We start from the raw sequence: 16,656 nt of genomic DNA on the forward strand, positions 1-16,656 counted from the left end.
TGGGCTGCAGTCGAAAAGTCAAAAAATGACCTAACGTCTATTCCTAACCACTTTTCCTTGACCTTTAAGGAAAACGTCATGGGTTCAAGGAAAAGATGTGAAGGAGAATTCATGAGGAGTTTGGAAAAGACAACGTGGTGTTCAGAGAATCCGACTCCACTTTCACTAAGCTACGTCATGATGCGACAGCGGATGTCACTGACGTAGGTCCGCCATGGTGAAACTACAACGAAGGACTACAAAAAGGGCAACTAAAACATGATCCCATGAAATCCGATACCCAATTGCATACAGGCTTTATAAAGAGCTCCTTCTGTGAGAGGATGCTTCAGCTCCTTCCTTCCTGCTGCTGTCACACTTAATGATCAACACTGCTTCAGTAGAAACAATTCACTCATGTGCATCAATGAACTGTTCAATATCAATTTATCCTTTGTGCAATAATGTAGATTCAACGGTTTGGTTATATTTTGCTATCATATCATAGGCCTAGCTTGTTTTTGTTTTTTTATGGATGCTTCTTGTTATTGAGAACGAGAATTTGTTCGACAGTTTGGTATATTTACTGTTCCTTTTACTTCGCATTTTTTTTTTTTTTAAACAGATTTGTTACATGGTCGAGGTAAATAAACACACAAAATGAACCGTCTGTTCATTTTCATCAACATAAATCCCATTAGTTTATGACTGTATGAGTATAATTGTTAAACCTGTTCAAGATAGGCATATCGTTTGTTTTCATGGACGGCCGAATGGTGAGTCACCTTAAATGTTTCCGCCGCAAGGAATTGTGGGGCAGAATTATCTACTTTCCTTTGCTAAAGGAGCTAATAAAGGACGCATTGAAGCCCCTTTCCTGAGCATTTAGAGAATTCGAACAGCTCTTATCATGGCGGCCACTTAGATACTGCCGGGTCATTTCACTCAGTCAGGAACCTTCCTAAGCAAAAAGGACTTCTGACTGCAGCCCTGGTGTGGTTGGGTAAATTGATTTTGTCGTTGCTGCCACTGTTTATATACAGAAATTATTTTATGACATGATTATTCAAGTGCAGCTCTAATCAGACTTACTTAGGAGGAAGTAAAAAAGTGAATTCACACAGTGTACAAATACTAGCTCCATTTTATTTGCAATTTAAAATTTCATACAAGATAAAAGTAGATAATTCAATCGTCTGAATATTGTTGGAATATGACTCAAATAAAACCATTAAAATCCTTGATATATGATGTATTGACATGGCAATATTCTAACAGATTACAAATGAAAATAGATGGGCTTAAGGTATGAACACACACTGAGGATTTGACACAAAATAAAAAGGACTTTCTGAACAGGAGCTACAAACAGTTTTGTAACTACACATTGCAAAATGTTCCAACTGTGGAACATAATACATACAGTACAATAAACCTTCTGTAATACACATACTGAATCGAAAAATGCCATCTCTGAACACAAACTCACTTGTGGCTATTGATATTTTGGTGTGATAAATGTGGCTTCCACTTATCTGGAGAAATGATTTGAAAAGTAGCCCTTCTGAACTGTTACAGTTCCCACACTGTAGCTTTTCCATCATTGTGAAGGGGCTACGAACATAAACATCAACACGGTGCTTTATTCATCAGCTTCAAATATCCATATTTGTGCTGAATGATCTACAGCTCACCAGTGTTATTCTGGAACGGTGAGTAGGACTAACGCTACTCCACTTTAAGGTTTTTTTATTGATGCTCCACAACTTAGACAATAATTTTATGAAACATATTAAAGGTGAAATTATAATAATGTTCAGTGGCTAAATAATCAATCAATCATACATTGGGCATTTAATGTGTCAACGTTGGACGATAAAACAAGAAAAAATAAATCAATCTACCATACCAAATTTCTAAAAACCAATGAAATGGGTGGCCACCCAAAACATCTGCATGCAAACACACCTCACATATCTGCAATATCCAGAAACGTATTACCAGTTGTCCTTTTTTGTTCTTGGATATTCTGTACGACGAACCAAGAGACAGCATTTCCCTGTGTTTATACGTGCTCCCTGCTAAGAAGGGACTGAGACATCGGGTTCTGTAACAAGGTATAAATAACACAGATGCTGAATTGGGAGGCTAAGGACTCGCATGACTAGTTATGAGTCTTGGTGGGCACAGTGATACTGCGGGCTAGTAGTGCCAGCAGAGCTAGCTCCACAACCCCATGGGCTTGTTCCAGTGCCTCTGCAGCCTCCCTGGCAGAAAACCCTGCTGCCTGGATTCTCTGGATGTGCTCAGCTGGAAATTGTTCTATAAAGGGATGCGGAGAAGGGAGAAGTGGGGCTGGAGGTGTAAGCTGGGGAGCCTGAGCAAGTGGAGGGGAAGAGGGGGAGGAGGCGCTAGAGACTTCCTCAGGTGAGCCCACTGCCATGGACAGGGGGCTGAGAAAAGTGTCCTCAGTTTGGAGGCCAGGAGTGTCTGGGGTGTTTGTGCCAGAGGCTCGTCCGTCTGCAACCCCTCTCCCCTGCTGTCCCTCAGGAGGTTCCCTGAACTCCAGGTCCCCTGCCGGATCAGGAGGAACCTCAGGCTCAGGCTCAAAACGGCTGATGTTATTTGCGTCATCTTGCCCGCACCTATCTGCCCTCCTCTCGACGGAGCCATCTGGACACTGCGGTGGTCCTTGTCCCTCCACAGTCTCTGCTGTATCCTGGCCAGAGAGGTCAGGCACAAGACACTTCGATGGTCCCTCATCAGACACAGCAGCAGCATGGTTGGCTTTGGCATCGTTTGGTTCTGCACCGGCTGAGATGGCAGTAGAGGAGATCCGCTGGGTGTTTTCGGGCATGGGGGTACACGGCTCGGGGGACACTTCCTCCGTTTCCTGTTTGAGTGGGTGTGAGGGGGAGCAGGAGGCGCTGCGGTTTTGGGACCGAGCGCGGTTGTTGGATACCAGCAGCTCGTGAAGTTCCATCAGAGCGGCTGCCAGCGACGGGATGCTGTCGGAGCTGGAGCAGTGCTCTCCTTCAGGCTGGTCCCTCTCAGACGACATCTTGCCCTGGGAGGCAGTGGGGGACTCCATTTCAACAGAGTCCGGTTGGCTCAGAACACTCAGACAGGCTTCTGTGGCATCAGCGGTGTACGACTCAGTGGCCTCCTGCTCCATGGGTTGAATGGGGGAAAGTTCCTCAGGATGGGGGAGCACGGGGCTGTTCATCACCTCATCTGATTCAGTATTCCCCTCTGTGTGGCCAGGCTGGACCTCCGCGGGAGGGGTACATGTACGGAGGACGTCTGTTGGGGGACTGGGCACAGGGGGCACTTTGGAGTCAGTATGGACAGGCAGAGGTTGAGGGTGGACCTGATTCGGTGTAAAACCAGCATCCTCTGCTGAGCAAGAAGGCTGAGGAAGCCCCTGGCGGCCAGGTTGGTCATGGCACAGCCCTAGTGCTGAGGCCTGCTCCATGGCGGCCGGGTCAGACTGACAGCGAACCAGGGTTTGGGGCTGGCCAGAGGAAGGGCTTTGGGAAGAGGAGGTGGATGAGGACGCTTGGTCTAAGGTTCTGGGTAATGTAAATGGTGGGGGCTGCGGTGAGGTAGTTCGTCCATCTGCAGTGTCTATTGTAAGAGAAAATACAACCGGGAGTGAGACAGTGTGTGGACACCTCTGGAAGCATTACTTTGGGTAATACGCATTTAAGGAAACAACCTAAAGCAAATATGTTGTGTTATTCATGAATACCCGGTGTGTGCATTTAGATAGTTTGTGACCTGTGCTACTTTTTCCTATGATAAACAGTTACAAATACATGAATACTTAGAAACAAAAGTACATCACTTAAACAATCCAGCAGCAAAACAGCAAAATAAAAGACATAAATAGCAATGGACTTAGCACTCGCAATGGACTTATGAATTTGCAGTACCTGGTTGGTAGGTCTCTCTCTCCAGCTGTCTCCAAATGCATCAGTGCTGTCCTGCTCAGGGGTTAGAGCGCACACCACACACATCATGCAAAGGGATGGAGAAAGTTAGCAGTCACACACACAGAGCATGCATCAACCTAAAAGCCTTTTCACACACACACGTGAGAAGTGTCCGAACAGAGAGGTCACAGTGTAATCACATAACCCGTCACTGAACCTCAGGAAACTCAATTGAGATGAAGTTAGAAGGACATTTGAGGAAAATCCCTCAACCATGATAATCAAATCCAGACTGATTGATGCCTCTTCTCCAGTGGAGGATTGCCTCTTTCCCCAATATCGCTGCTGTAACAAAGAGTCACCGAAAATTCTCTGAAACTTTATTGCTGCTGCTTTTTGTTTGAATTCTATTTGCTATGTGCAGCCATTACTGGCTGATAGAAACAATAACAAAGACTATGTGTATCAATGGCAATAGCACGAGTGTTAATGGAAGCCTTGAAAAGCATTAAAAAGGGAAACACTTGCATGATTGTGTTTTGACCATCTCAAAAGCTACAACACACCAACTGGTGGAGAAGGCGCCACTTCCTGCTTACAGTCAACCTCGGACAGATGCTTAAATAATGTGACAGTGTGTGTTTAAACTGTTAACAGAAAAAGCAACCGGTCAAGGATGTCTGCTGTGTTGATCCAGTAAAATAAATACCTGCTAGACCACGAACAATTCTTAATGAAATAAACTCACATTTTCAGTCAAAAAAGGTGTTTTTTTTATCCTCTGAAAAATGAAATGCAATACTATAGTGCTGCTGCTATCTCACTGATTTACTGTGTAAGATAGTCCCCCACCTCCATTTTTACTGGCACTAGATGTCCATTTCACTTGCTGTTCTCAAACTCCTTCCGATAGAATCTGACTAAATGTAACAGTCCATGCTGACCTTCTGCAACGAGACACAATCCGGCTCAGTGCTATTGATTAGCACTGATTGCTTATAGTGGAGCCATCAGCGCTATTGGTGCTTCAGTGTTTTCTCCAAAGTTCCTCTCGATATGCGTTTAAAAACACGGTAAATGACGACAACATCACAGCCACAAAGAGCAGCTAAAAACTAGGCAAAGGCCTAGACCGAGACTGTTCTGTGGTACGTCTGCTAATTTACTATCGTATAGAGATAAAGATTGGTAATGAAGTGTTCATTAAATAACCATCACATAGAAATAGTTTCGAATAATAATAATAATAATAGTATGTGCCTTTCACATACTATTATGTATGTGCCAAAGGCCCCTCTACATACATAAACAAGCCAAACACAATCAGCCTTTCCCTTTAAGAAGCTTGATCTCAGCAAAGAACTCATTTATCTTTTTGCTTAGATTTTACTGACGGACATCTCTCAATTTCCCGACCTCATCTTATTCTAAAGCATTATGTAATTTGCTGAGGCGATGACATTAAGTGATCATGTGACTGAAATTTAAGATGACTGCATAAATGGGGGTTGAGAGTAAGAAGCTTTAAGTGGCGCATGCACATGTGGTTCTAACTGAGCCGAGAACAGGCTGAAGTGCAGAGATGAGAGACTGTTTCTTACCGCTCTCCTGTATTGACCTCTGAAGTGCCTCTGCCAGTTCTCTGTCCGCTAGCTCGTCTGGACGGGCGTCGTCGTGCCCCTCCGGTCCGTATGCCAGCCGGGCACACTCTGGCAGCTCTGCCTCAGGCAGGAAGTGAGTCTCGGTGCCCGTGGTGCCTATTAGGAGCGTGTTCTTCTTCAGGTCGATCGAACACTACAAGAAATTTAGGACAAATAATGCTCACAGACATTCTTCAACTGTCTTGTACATTCAGTGAACAGAGAACAGAAAATGGAAACCTCTAACATGCAATTAATGATCAGATGAATTAGGGCTCACACCTGATGTCTCTTCAGCATATCCAGGCCAAGCAGCATGTCCATCGGCTGGTCCTCCAAGATGGAGAAAGAACACGGAAGGAAGTCCCCCTCTATCTGGACCTGAGCTACATGAGTGCAACAAGACGACACAATTCAAAACTACACAAGAAACGTCGTGCAGATAATTAAAAATGGAGGCAAAAGGAAGAGATCAAGGGAAAATGATTCTGTCTACTCAGAGTCGGATCATCTCTGGCACATTTTATATCTCTGCGTGCAGTTTTAAAAAAGGTACATTGAATGGTAAGCTCGTTTGTGGATATCTGCAAGTATTTACTTTGTATTTGAGAAACTGCGTTGACAGTGTTTCCTTCTGAGCCATTTCATACCCACACATTGTACAACATAATCAACACTTAATTAAACCATAACCATGGATAAATGTGAATAGGAAGTGGACTCAAAGACATAGAGCAATTGTGCTAAGCTAGGCTATCCAACCGTTTCAAACTGCATGCAGAGTTCGTCTGACTGTTGGTAAGTGTTGACAGAAATATCATACCTTAATGTTTTGCTAGGGACTAGTTTGACATTATAATAGTGTTGCTCCAAAAAAATACTTCACAAAAAGAAACACACTCACCCAAGTGAACTCTGCCAATGATCTTCTGGGTGCCCACTCCCTTGGCAATTCCGGACCAGCGACGGTCCACCAGCCGCATGATGTTACAGCGCTCAGCACACGCTTGGCTCATGATGGTCATCTGGGCTCCTAAAAACAAGGAACGTCAGGGCTCTACTAAATGATTGTTTCTAACCAAAAAAAGCCTGTGCAATGAATACAAGGCTGTGTAAATCCAGAGAGTACAGTTAGTGCATCATATTTGTGTTCAGAGTCAAACTGGTCTTGTAAATATCACAAAGGGGAACGAGATCACAGATACAAGCGGCTGAAACAGATTATAATTTACAGATATGCAGGCCGATGGCAATCAGTTTGTTATTCGAGTACAGTATCTAAATCTAATTCATCTGTTAAGCCACAAACAAAAACTCAACCATAACACACCAACATTTAAGTACCATTGTTGTTCATGGCCAGAAAATTGTAACAACTACAGATTGGATCAGAATGTGATGCTCATTACCTGAGTCAACAAAGGCTTTCACAGGGTGCCCATTGACTTTGCAGTTAATGTAGAGCATGACCACCTGCCCGAAGCTTTCTGGGGCCTCCTCCATTGCAATGGTCATGTTTTCTTCCACGTTGTGCTGCCTGGAATGTGCACAAATGCATGGATAAGACGTGATATTTTAAAAAGAATGACAACATGCTGCCTCATTGCCGTGAGTAAGCTGCTTTATCTTTTAAAAATATCTTCATATTACAAATGATTGCATAACAATATCTGGTTACGTAAGTAAAACTGAGGCTGGACCGTGCTGAAGATGTTGTGTTATCAAAATTCCCAAGTGGTCAACAGATCTATAGTCTATACACCATACCTGATGTCCTCCTCAATCTTTGCCTGGGCATCCAAATCAAAAGGATCCGCAGTCAGAAGTCTGATCCTCTCTTGCTCTCTCTTGGCTCGATCCTGCTGTTGCTCCTGCAGCACTTTGGTGAAACGCTCTGAGAAAATAGACAGTTACAATAACGCGACTGCGTCACATCTCAAGTAAAAGACCAGAAACAGAAACCGTGGCCTGTAACAGTGCAAGCTCTTGTTTGTTTACCCAAGTCTCCGCTCAGCAGGGCCTCAGCAAGTGGCGGGTTTCGCTCCTTGAGGAGTGAAAGCTCATGCGGATTGGATAAAAGCATCTGCTGGAGTAAGGCAGGGTCATCCAGCCCCTGAGGAGAGGAGCCACGAAAGGCCATTGGCGTGGACGGTTGTGCGGTGCGCTGTGGCTGCTGTTGAGGCGGCGGCTGCGACTGCGGCTGAGGCGGCTGTGAAGTCTGTTGCTGTTGCAGCCTTATGGCACCACGATTACTAGTTGAAGAAGAGGTGCCGGGGATTGTGATGGAACGAAAGTCAATATGGGGCAGACCTGAGGAGCACAAAGGATACATGGTGAGAGACACGCATTTTGCATGTACAAAAACTCACTAAATAAATGATGCATTCATCCTTTTTATATATATATATATATATATATATATATATATATAGAGCCTAAAAACCCCAACCCATTACCCGTCTTCTTGTGCAAAAACATCAAACCGCCTTCATATTCAGTAATTTGCATCTTAAGAGGAAATTGGAAACAGATCTAAATTATTAGCTTTTAAATCATTTCAAAGAGTGTTACCTGGAAAGGCTGGCTGAGTCGGTGGTGGCCTTCGGTCAGCTTGCCTGAGAACCACCACATCTCCATCCTTAACACCATAGGTCCCCAAGGCAAGAGTGTGGTCTTTTAGGGGCTGTTCTACATGTGTGATCTGTTTATGGAGAAATACAGAATTCAATTTAACATCATCATCATACTGAAGTTTTGCTTCTGTTGTAATGGATGTGGACATTAGCTCATTAGCTCAAATGGTACAGTTGTTACAAAATGCTGCAGCCATAAGGTGGCACTTGCTTTTGCTAAATCTACTTTTCATTAAGTAAACCAGACAGCTGTTGATGTTAGGGCTATAGTTTCAATGGCTAGCCAATTCAGTGGTCCACATGACACACAAAACAACAAACTTACATCCGAGAACTACAAGGCTATATTGCTGTGATGGTAGCAATGTATTTGTTTCAGGTGAATTTGTGCCCCTCATTTTCTTTACATAATACATGCTATTTTGCTACAATCAAAATTAAAACTACTGCTCCCAAGCTAAATAGAGTTGAAGGTAATGCTGTACCTGTCGGACATAGCCCCAATACAACGTAAAATAACGTAAATTATGATGACTCCACTTCCCCAATAAACTTAAAAACTTGTTATTAATGTAACAATTATTTTAGTCACACGCCCCATGAACCATCACTGTTCAACGTGTTGGGGTAACAAGACTTTATGAAGATCATTTCTGTCAATATAACGTCTCTCTCATGAGTTAACGTTAGACCCTCGTTCACGTAACATTAACGTATCTGGGACAATAAAGCGATAAGAAAACCAGTTAACGTCAGTTTGGTAAACTTCGCGTAATCGTTAAGCCAAAACATTTGTCCTCGATATGTTAATCAGTCTAACGGTTAGCTTCACTAGTTTGATTTTCGGTTATCGGTATCTATTTTAAGGATACCCAGCAAGCCGACCGTTTGTAACCGTTAATTGCCGTCGGGGGCACAAGTCAGCAGAATTGTCTGCTGGTTGATAAACGGAGTTCCGCAACAACCCGTCCAGCAAAACAGCAAACGTCCGATTCATGCTAGCAAGTCAGAGCTAGCTAGCCGTTAGCTACGTTAGCTATCTGGCTACAGCTAGCATGGGTCTTACCTGGATTTCCCCAGCTGGGATTCCTGATTCCAGTTCACAAAGTGCTATGAAGTCTCTCAGCTCCAGCTCTGGGGATACATCTAGAGCAAAGGTGGTCTCTGGGCTATCCCTCGGCTCGCAGAAAACGGTGACCAGCATCGCTTTTTTTTGGGTCAGGATCACTCGACAAACCCGCTGCAAACAGAATGCGTTTAGTGTAGTTCCTTGTTGTTTCACAGGAGAAACCCCAATTATTATTTAGTTTTCACAGTTTTAATACGTGTTTCAGTACAAAAAGCGTCAAAAGGTGAAACTGATATTACACCGAAAGACAGTGACTGCTTTTCACCTCCTGGTTAAACGCCTGGTGTGTCAGTTTCTCTTTTAACAACTAAACAACATTAAGTATTGCTCAGTTGTGCCGCATTTCGTCCAGCTTTTTTTTCCGACATGTCGCAATACAGAATGTGAAGTCGTGAATAGTTTCTTCTAATCTCAAAAACACTGCAAACCGGAGTGCTATTACCACCATCTACTGGATGCTTTGGAAATTACACACATTCAAGAAAAGACACAATGAAACTTTGAATTATTATTAGAAAGTGTTACCCATATGGATATATAATATGTATATATAGTACGGCAAATACAGTTGAACTAAAACACGTGTGTGTGTGTGTGTGTGTTTGTGTGTGTAGGTCATTCCCTGTCCCTCAGTTTGTGGCATGTTGATACACAATGTCGGCGTATATTATGAAACTAATCGTAGTTATGTTTTGAGTAGGCCTATTGTTTGGTATAGCCTACATAATGACACGACAGAGTCCAGAACATGTACATAAAAAAGATAGATAATATAAAGCAGGATTCTACAGGTTTGTTTATTTTGGTAGACCGTTGGTGCTGTAACTTTGGGTTTGCATTTGATCTCACTTAACAGAAAAGTACACCAGCTAACTGATCCAAAGTTTATTCATGTAGCACATTTCATCCAGAAAGGCAATTCAAAATGCTTTACATAGCGCATTGAACAGGAAACAAATAATGATGAACCACTGTTGTTTCTTGCTTTTTTTATGAGAAAAGTCTTTGGTTTGGAGAACACACAATCTTTTGTCCAGTGCTGTCTGTTTCTTTGGATTTTCGCAGTTTGAGTTTTTTTTCAACGTGCATGAATCCCATTCTGCATGCAGAGGCTTTTAATCGACTTGAAGTCTTATGCAAAAATAAATAAATCAATGAAACAATAGAAAGATCAAAAGCTTTTATGAGCTGGGTAGGGGTGGGATCCTTATTGAATACTGTCAACTAGTGACAAAGTAATGACAAATGTTTTAATGTAAATATAACTTTAAAGGTGCAGTATTTAGACACCACACAAGCTAAATTGCACGAGTGGTGTATTTGACCATGAGTCTGTCTTACGAGTGATCATATAGGTCCATCGGACATCCATCGTTTCCTGTTGCCTGTTTACATTTAAGCTTATTCCCGCCCACGAGATTCAGCTTAACAGCAAACAAAACATTTAGTTTCACAAAGAAACTTTTGGGTTCATGTTAGAACATTTTCAATCACCAAATAATTTTGCTTGCATGAAACATTTTTTGATTACAGTGTCGATATTTTTACTCTCAAATCTATTCTGTTTTTCGCATAATAACAACACAGAAGTAACCCCATAGAACTATAACTCTTTTAACTTGACACCAATTACTGACTTTTTCATCTATATTTTATTCACCACACTGAAACAGAAAATGTTTAGTTTTCATTTCTGTGTTACCTCAACATGAGTGCTGTCCCATTATCTACAGAGTTAGTTTTCTGTGCATTGATAATGAGGATGAGAAGATTGCACAAGGCTGGCTCCTTTATTATCTTGTCAGTCTTTTGTCGTAACGCTAATTTTAACTTCTATAAAACCTTTTTCAAGTCTCGGGCACAAGATAAAAACTCATGTATTTGTGTGTCCACAGAAAAAAACCTTAATTCCGCATATGCTTCATCTTTTAGTAAAATTATGAGAATGCAAAAGTGTACTCCATTAGAATGCATATACTGTGCAATGCTTTAAAGTGAACTCGATTTGACTGTTTGACTGCTGAACTGTAAAAAAAAAAGAGTAAAAGACAAGTAAACTAATTTCACTTTAGCGTGATACATCTACTCATACGGAATAATGAAGTGCTGAAAAGTTACCACAGTTCAACTCCAAAAAGTGTCATAATACATCTTCACTGATACAGTAAAGTCACGTCACAGTCTTACCTTCAGTACTTGTAGATGGGTTGTCCAAACTGTACGAGCAGGAAGCAAAGAAACTTGTTATGTTGTTGTGACACTACAATCACATTATTAAAAACTCTACTTCCCTGACATGCTTTGAAACCTGTCTTGGAGTTTGTTGCTTTTGACGATCTCTAAGGAGCAACATTTCTTTGAGGGAGATACTATTTCTTCTGATTCTAACTCTCCTGCAGTTAAAAACCAGAGAAGAAATGGCCTGATCAAAACCTTCTGAGATGTCAGAAAGAGACAAACAATGGACAAATCTTGGCAAATAGATTGACTTTGGTAATCAGATAAAATTTATTTCAGGGATGTCGGCTCAGCCTGACACATCACATCACGTGAGTTACTTTTCACTTGTTAAATTGGTTTATGTTAATATTGTATCATGATTACAACCACTTCAACATGGATATATTACTTTTTGGATGTCCTAATTCAACTTTTTTTTGTAATTTCACTGGAGCGACAGCCAGCGGAGATGTTTTTTCAACATCCGTTTCAAGAAAACGGATGTGTGTATCTTACAGAATGATCAAGAATTTGTGGTTTTTTCAATCTGTTTTTGTAGCTCATTTTCAATTACGTCATGGTGTTACTGGCAAAAAACATAAAGCTGCATAGTTTCCGATAGATAAGCCATATGGTTCTTAGCTGTTTTCCTACTAGTCCTGAATGAAGATAAAGGTTTTTAAAAACATGTCAAAGTAGCTCTATTTTTATTATAGATGATAACAATCTGTTTCTAAAAACGTTTATAGTTGAGCAGGCTGCAGCACAAATGTAAAATAATTATCCCTTTTATTTATTTCATATCAATCAAATTAACTTCCGTTTTTAATGATTTGTCAAGTAACATCACCAGAATATATATTTTTGTAAAAAAATGAAGTGAGAAATATAAAGGCTTTTGAACAATATCATTATTGTGTAACTCATCAGTGTAGGTTGTAACAGGAGTCTGTGAGAAGGAAGCATTTATCCTCCCTCATGGAAGTAGAATAATAATACAGTGTCTTAGAAAACCGTAGGAAACAGTAGTTTGACAAAGAAAAAAAAACTTGACTCAAGGTCCAGTTGCAAGCTTTTCCCAATAAGTATGCTGCAAGATTAAAGGGGTTGATAAAAAAAATAATTTGTGAGTTTTTCTAAATCTCATTACAAAGTTTTAAAAGCACAACATTATAATACATTATATTATCACTCCTGTTTATCACATCAAGCCTTAAATGTTTCCAGCAAAAAATAAATAAAAAGGGTTGTTGTGTGAATGACATTCATATCATGTTAAAAAAAACACGTGGGATTGTCAGGTCTTTATAAGGGGGTGATTCAAGTCTGGGCTGTTTTTGTCACACTCTTTGTGGTGTTTCACACCAGGAAACCCTTGTGGCACTTGTCGGCTCTGAAATATTGAACATGGTTCTTTTCAAACTGCTTATATTCACTTTAACATTTTACAAATTCATTGTTGATTTGGATGCTAGGAGGTTTTGCCCAAAAGGTAAAGTATGACTTTCTTGTACTAATTTCCCTCGTCATTCTGGATAATGCTGTAGAATATACAAACATTTTTAGCTTTACAATTTCGGCTTATCTTTTTAATCCAAGGTCACAGAGTAGGTAAGATTGGTTGTGAAAAATGCCCCAATGAAGGTTTCCAGCCTGAAATGAATGATGCCCAACACTGCAAACCGTGTACAAAATGTGATGTCGGTAAGTGTTAAAGCTTTGGAATGATGGATTTACACACAAAAAAAACAATACTGTCAGCAATAGCTGAGAAACATACATGATGTTTGACATACTCTAGCTACGCATAATTAATCTGTTATTAGAGCCAAAATTTTGCATCAAACTGGTTTTGAAAAAAATTTGGTTCACTTTGTGCTGAAGAATAAATCTTCTTTTTAAGTTTCATGTGATCTCATGTGAATTCATTTTTGTTGTTATTGTTGTAGAATCGGGAAGTGATGTTAAAGAGAAGTGCACGAGAGAGACAAACACAAAATGTCAGTGCCGTGGAGAATTTGTTCCCTGGGAAAGAGATTCTTCCTCTTGCAAATGTACAGATGGATATTTCCGTGTCAACTCGCACTGTCAAAAATGGAAAGAGTAAGTCTGCTGTATTAATATGTTTATAAAACTCTGAATATATATATATAGGGCCCAACCACGTCTAAAGTAGTTACCTGTTGTTTATGGCTGTATCCTTTATACTTCCCTCTAGATGTAAATGTGGAGTGAAAAATATTGGAACCAAGTCCTCAGATGCCATCTGTAGTGAGGGGTGTAGTGATGCAAGTAACACTTACATCACTACACCCCCCACATCAAACAAAATGGTTTCTCTAATCACATCAATCAAATCAACATCCCGCCATCCTCATGAGAGGGCCCATACTCAGAGGATGCATACGAGAACCACCACCACGGCTGCTCCAGGACACACAGCCTACATTGGTACAGGTAAAACATATGCTGCTATCTTTTCATGACACAACCTCATAAAGTTATAAAGCTCATTAAGTAACCTGTAGCTTGCTTGTCTTGCTCAGGTATGGCCTTCCTCATACTTGGAATAATTGGACTTCTTGTACTGACCGCTGTGACCTGCAAGCTGCACATTACTCCTCAACCAGCAGCACCAAGTATGTCGTATGATTTAAAGTAAAGGGATTCTGCACTTAAAGGAAAAATATGACATTTTGAGAAATATTTGTTTTTTGTTTTTTTGCTAAGAGTTATGAGAAAACTGATACCACTCGTGTGTTTCTAAGCAGAATATGAAGCTACAGCCAGCAGGGTGGTTAGCTTAGCACAAAGACTGGAAGCAGGGGAAACAGTTAGCCTGGGTCTATCCAAGGTATCACAATCTGCTTGCTGTACTAACACATTTCAGGCTCGCTAATTCACTCGTCGTTTGTTTAATTCTTACAAAAATCTAAGTGTAAAAACAACGCATCCTGTTGTTGTGGGGGATAAGATGCAGGATGCAAGAGTCCCCATGAGGTTGCCAGAGAACCAGCAGGGACTCAAGGACTCCCGTTAACCATCTTTCTGCTAAGCTGCTGGCTGTAGTTTTATATTTGCCACGGAGACAGACATGAAAGAGGTGTTGATCTTCTCATCTAACTCTCGGCAAGAAAGCGAACAAGCATATTTCCTGTCAATTTATTCCTTTGACCATTAAACTCCTTGCGCATGTTAAATTGAAAGACATTATTTCTTGCTATAATGAATATGAATGTTTTTCATTGTTGTAGGACATTTTTGTTCTTTTTAATGGGTCACAGGAAATTGCCCACCTTTGCTCCTTCATTCTTGGCTTTGCGCCATTTACTAAGGACATTTCAAAAGACAAGGAATGTAATTGTGGATATAAAGAGTATATGTTTTAAATCAATTATGCTTTAATTTTTGTTTTCAGAAAAGGACTCATTGTGTCGGAGGCCAGTTGAGGAAAGCGGCGAGGGCAGTTTGTCCTCGCTCAAACTGATGCCAGGGCAGCACTGAGGTCTTAAATGAATCAACTAAGACTGTGAATTATTGTATCAAATAATCATCATACGAATCATTTCATACCGACCACTTATATTTTCCTTGTAGTGTTGGTTTTACATCAGAAAGATTACTTACTGTGGCAGGTGTATGCAGTATGGTCAATATTTGACTTGTGTTTGTTCTGTTGTAATAGAATATTGTTCAAATTATGTGAAAGAGATCACACCACACTCTTTTGCAAACTAACTGTAGTTTACAGTTAGATAGTAAAAGGTAGCTTTTACTACTTCAGGTGTTTTCTTTAGTAAGATAATTAAACTCAAATTTACTTTCTGTGTATCCTTGATATTTAACCGCAGAGATCATGTTACTAAATACCACATGGTATTTTATATTATATCTCGCTAAAATGGGGCAAGTGACACAAGTCTGAGAAATACACAGTATTTACAGTATTGTAGTAGAGGTAGTAACAATCAATACCTATGATTATGAACGGCTGGAGAGCCTTAGATAAACACATTTTACTATCTTCACACAGTCTGTCTGTCTCTATTTTTGTCATGTTTTGATGATTCAGTTCTGTTCCACCGATAGCAGAGAACAGTGCTTTCAGTGGTGTGTGGGGTTGGGGGAGATCCCCTTGTGCCTCTCTTTCCCATTGAGAGATACTTGCTCTCGTGTTTTTGTTTCAGCCGTTAGAAAGATTGATGTTGTAAACGTACAGACTTTCATGTTGTTCATACCTCACTGGAGACTTTCCCCAGCTCAGTACAGTCAAATGAGTTATGAAAGCATACCCTCATTATTTCTATTTACTAATGTTACGCTAAGAAATCAGATAAACAAGCCTTCAAATCACAGGTGGCTTGGTGTGTATCTGGCTGGCTCTATGTGTCAATACAACAATGTGAAAGTACAGATGTTTTAGGAGTAAAATATGGATGTAAAGTATGAAAAGTAAAAGTATTCTGCTGAAAAATGTGCAATATTTTACAATATTACCATATAATAATAAATCACTGGTTTAAACACAATGTGTTGTATTTTTATAAATTCAGCATATATTTGTTTTAGATACAAAATCTTAATCTGGAAAGTAACTGTAGATGTCAAATAAAAGTAGTGGATAGTGGAGTTAAAAGTACAATGTTGCCCTCTGAAATGTAGTGAAGTAGAACTATAAAGTATCATGAAATGGAAATACTAAAGTAAAGTAGGCCCACCTTAGACTTGTACTAAGTTTACAGTACTTAAGTACTTAGTAACTTTCTTCACTGTTTAAACAACAACACACTAGTTGCTATCTGACTCTTATTGTAAAGCACGTTTTCTGTCAAATATTTTGTCTCCGATCTTTGTTCTCCGTTTTCAAAATGCACTGTGATGTCCTGAGAATGTGTGAATAAATATTTGGCCCTAAACTACCCGGTTGAGTCTTTGCATTTGTAACAGAGAGTGTGCACATACCGTACACTGGAAACAGTCCCTGCAGACACTTTCGGTAAATGTTAGTGATCCAGGAAATCTGTGGTTTTCAGAAGAAATATACAGCATGCTAACCAAACCCTTTCTATTTGCAGAAATAGCTGCAACTTAACTCATCGAATAACAAGAATTAATGCCAC

General features: G+C 40.4%; 2 protein-coding genes across 9 annotated transcripts; one reads left to right on the plus strand and one right to left on the minus strand.

The window, feature by feature from the left end:
- Positions 1 to 1,105: 1,105 nt before the first annotated feature.
- Positions 1,106 to 9,669, minus strand: ddi2 (DNA-damage inducible protein 2). Of its 6 annotated transcripts, none has more exons than XM_031854224.1 (10): positions 9,582 to 9,669; positions 9,254 to 9,427; positions 8,126 to 8,255; positions 7,553 to 7,864; positions 7,322 to 7,448; positions 6,964 to 7,091; positions 6,459 to 6,587; positions 5,837 to 5,940; positions 5,516 to 5,708; positions 1,106 to 3,606 (listed from the first exon to the last, which is right to left on the minus strand). In XM_031854224.1, the coding sequence occupies exons 2-10, from the start codon at positions 9,389 to 9,391 to the stop codon at positions 2,144 to 2,146; spliced, it is 2,724 nt and encodes a 907-aa protein (XP_031710084.1). In that variant the 5' UTR covers positions 9,392 to 9,427; positions 9,582 to 9,669; the 3' UTR covers positions 1,106 to 2,143. The 6 variants fall into 6 exon arrangements, 5 of the variants coding, with proteins under 5 accessions (XP_031710084.1, XP_031710073.1, XP_031710064.1 ...); XM_031854213.1 differs by having other exon boundaries at positions 9,558 to 9,656; XM_031854240.1 differs by adding an exon at positions 3,915 to 3,965 and having other exon boundaries at positions 3,518 to 3,606; positions 9,254 to 9,668.
- Positions 9,670 to 11,651: 1,982 nt separating this feature from the next.
- Positions 11,652 to 16,455, plus strand: LOC116385586 (tumor necrosis factor receptor superfamily member 4). Of its 3 annotated transcripts, none has more exons than XM_031851197.1 (6): positions 11,652 to 13,028; positions 13,136 to 13,240; positions 13,486 to 13,639; positions 13,755 to 13,993; positions 14,083 to 14,175; positions 14,955 to 16,455. In XM_031851197.1, exons 1-6 carry the CDS (start codon positions 12,944 to 12,946, stop codon positions 15,038 to 15,040), a joined length of 762 nt encoding a protein of 253 aa, XP_031707057.1. In that variant the 5' UTR covers positions 11,652 to 12,943; the 3' UTR covers positions 15,041 to 16,455. The 3 variants fall into 3 exon arrangements, with proteins under 3 accessions (XP_031707057.1, XP_031707067.1, XP_031707075.1); XM_031851207.1 differs by having other exon boundaries at positions 13,755 to 13,987; XM_031851215.1 differs by having other exon boundaries at positions 11,652 to 11,865.
- The last annotated feature ends 201 nt before the right edge of the window (positions 16,456 to 16,656 follow it).

This window comes from Anarrhichthys ocellatus, unplaced genomic scaffold, assembly GCF_004355925.1.
Source record: "Anarrhichthys ocellatus isolate YVR2014 unplaced genomic scaffold, GSC_Weel_1.0 scaffold1, whole genome shotgun sequence".
NCBI classification, from domain to species: Eukaryota; Metazoa; Chordata; class Actinopteri; order Perciformes; family Anarhichadidae; genus Anarrhichthys; species Anarrhichthys ocellatus.

Coding starts and splice junctions, on each gene's coding strand:
- ddi2 (XM_031854224.1), bottom strand. CDS start 9,391: ATGCTGGTCACCGTTTTCTGCGAGCCGAGGGATAGCCCAGAGACCACC. Junction 8,256..9,253: donor TCCCAGCTGGGGAAATCCAG/GTAAGACCCATG, acceptor CTCCATAAACAG/ATCACACATGTAGAACAGCC. Junction 5,709..5,836: donor ATATGCTGAAGAGACATCAG/GTGTGAGCCCTA, acceptor AATTTCTTGTAG/TGTTCGATCGACCTGAAGAA.
- LOC116385586 (XM_031851197.1), top strand. CDS start 12,944: ATGGTTCTTTTCAAACTGCTTATATTCACTTTAACATTTTACAAATTC. Junction 13,241..13,485: donor GTGTACAAAATGTGATGTCG/GTAAGTGTTAAA, acceptor TTATTGTTGTAG/AATCGGGAAGTGATGTTAAA. Junction 13,640..13,754: donor CACTGTCAAAAATGGAAAGA/GTAAGTCTGCTG, acceptor ACTTCCCTCTAG/ATGTAAATGTGGAGTGAAAA.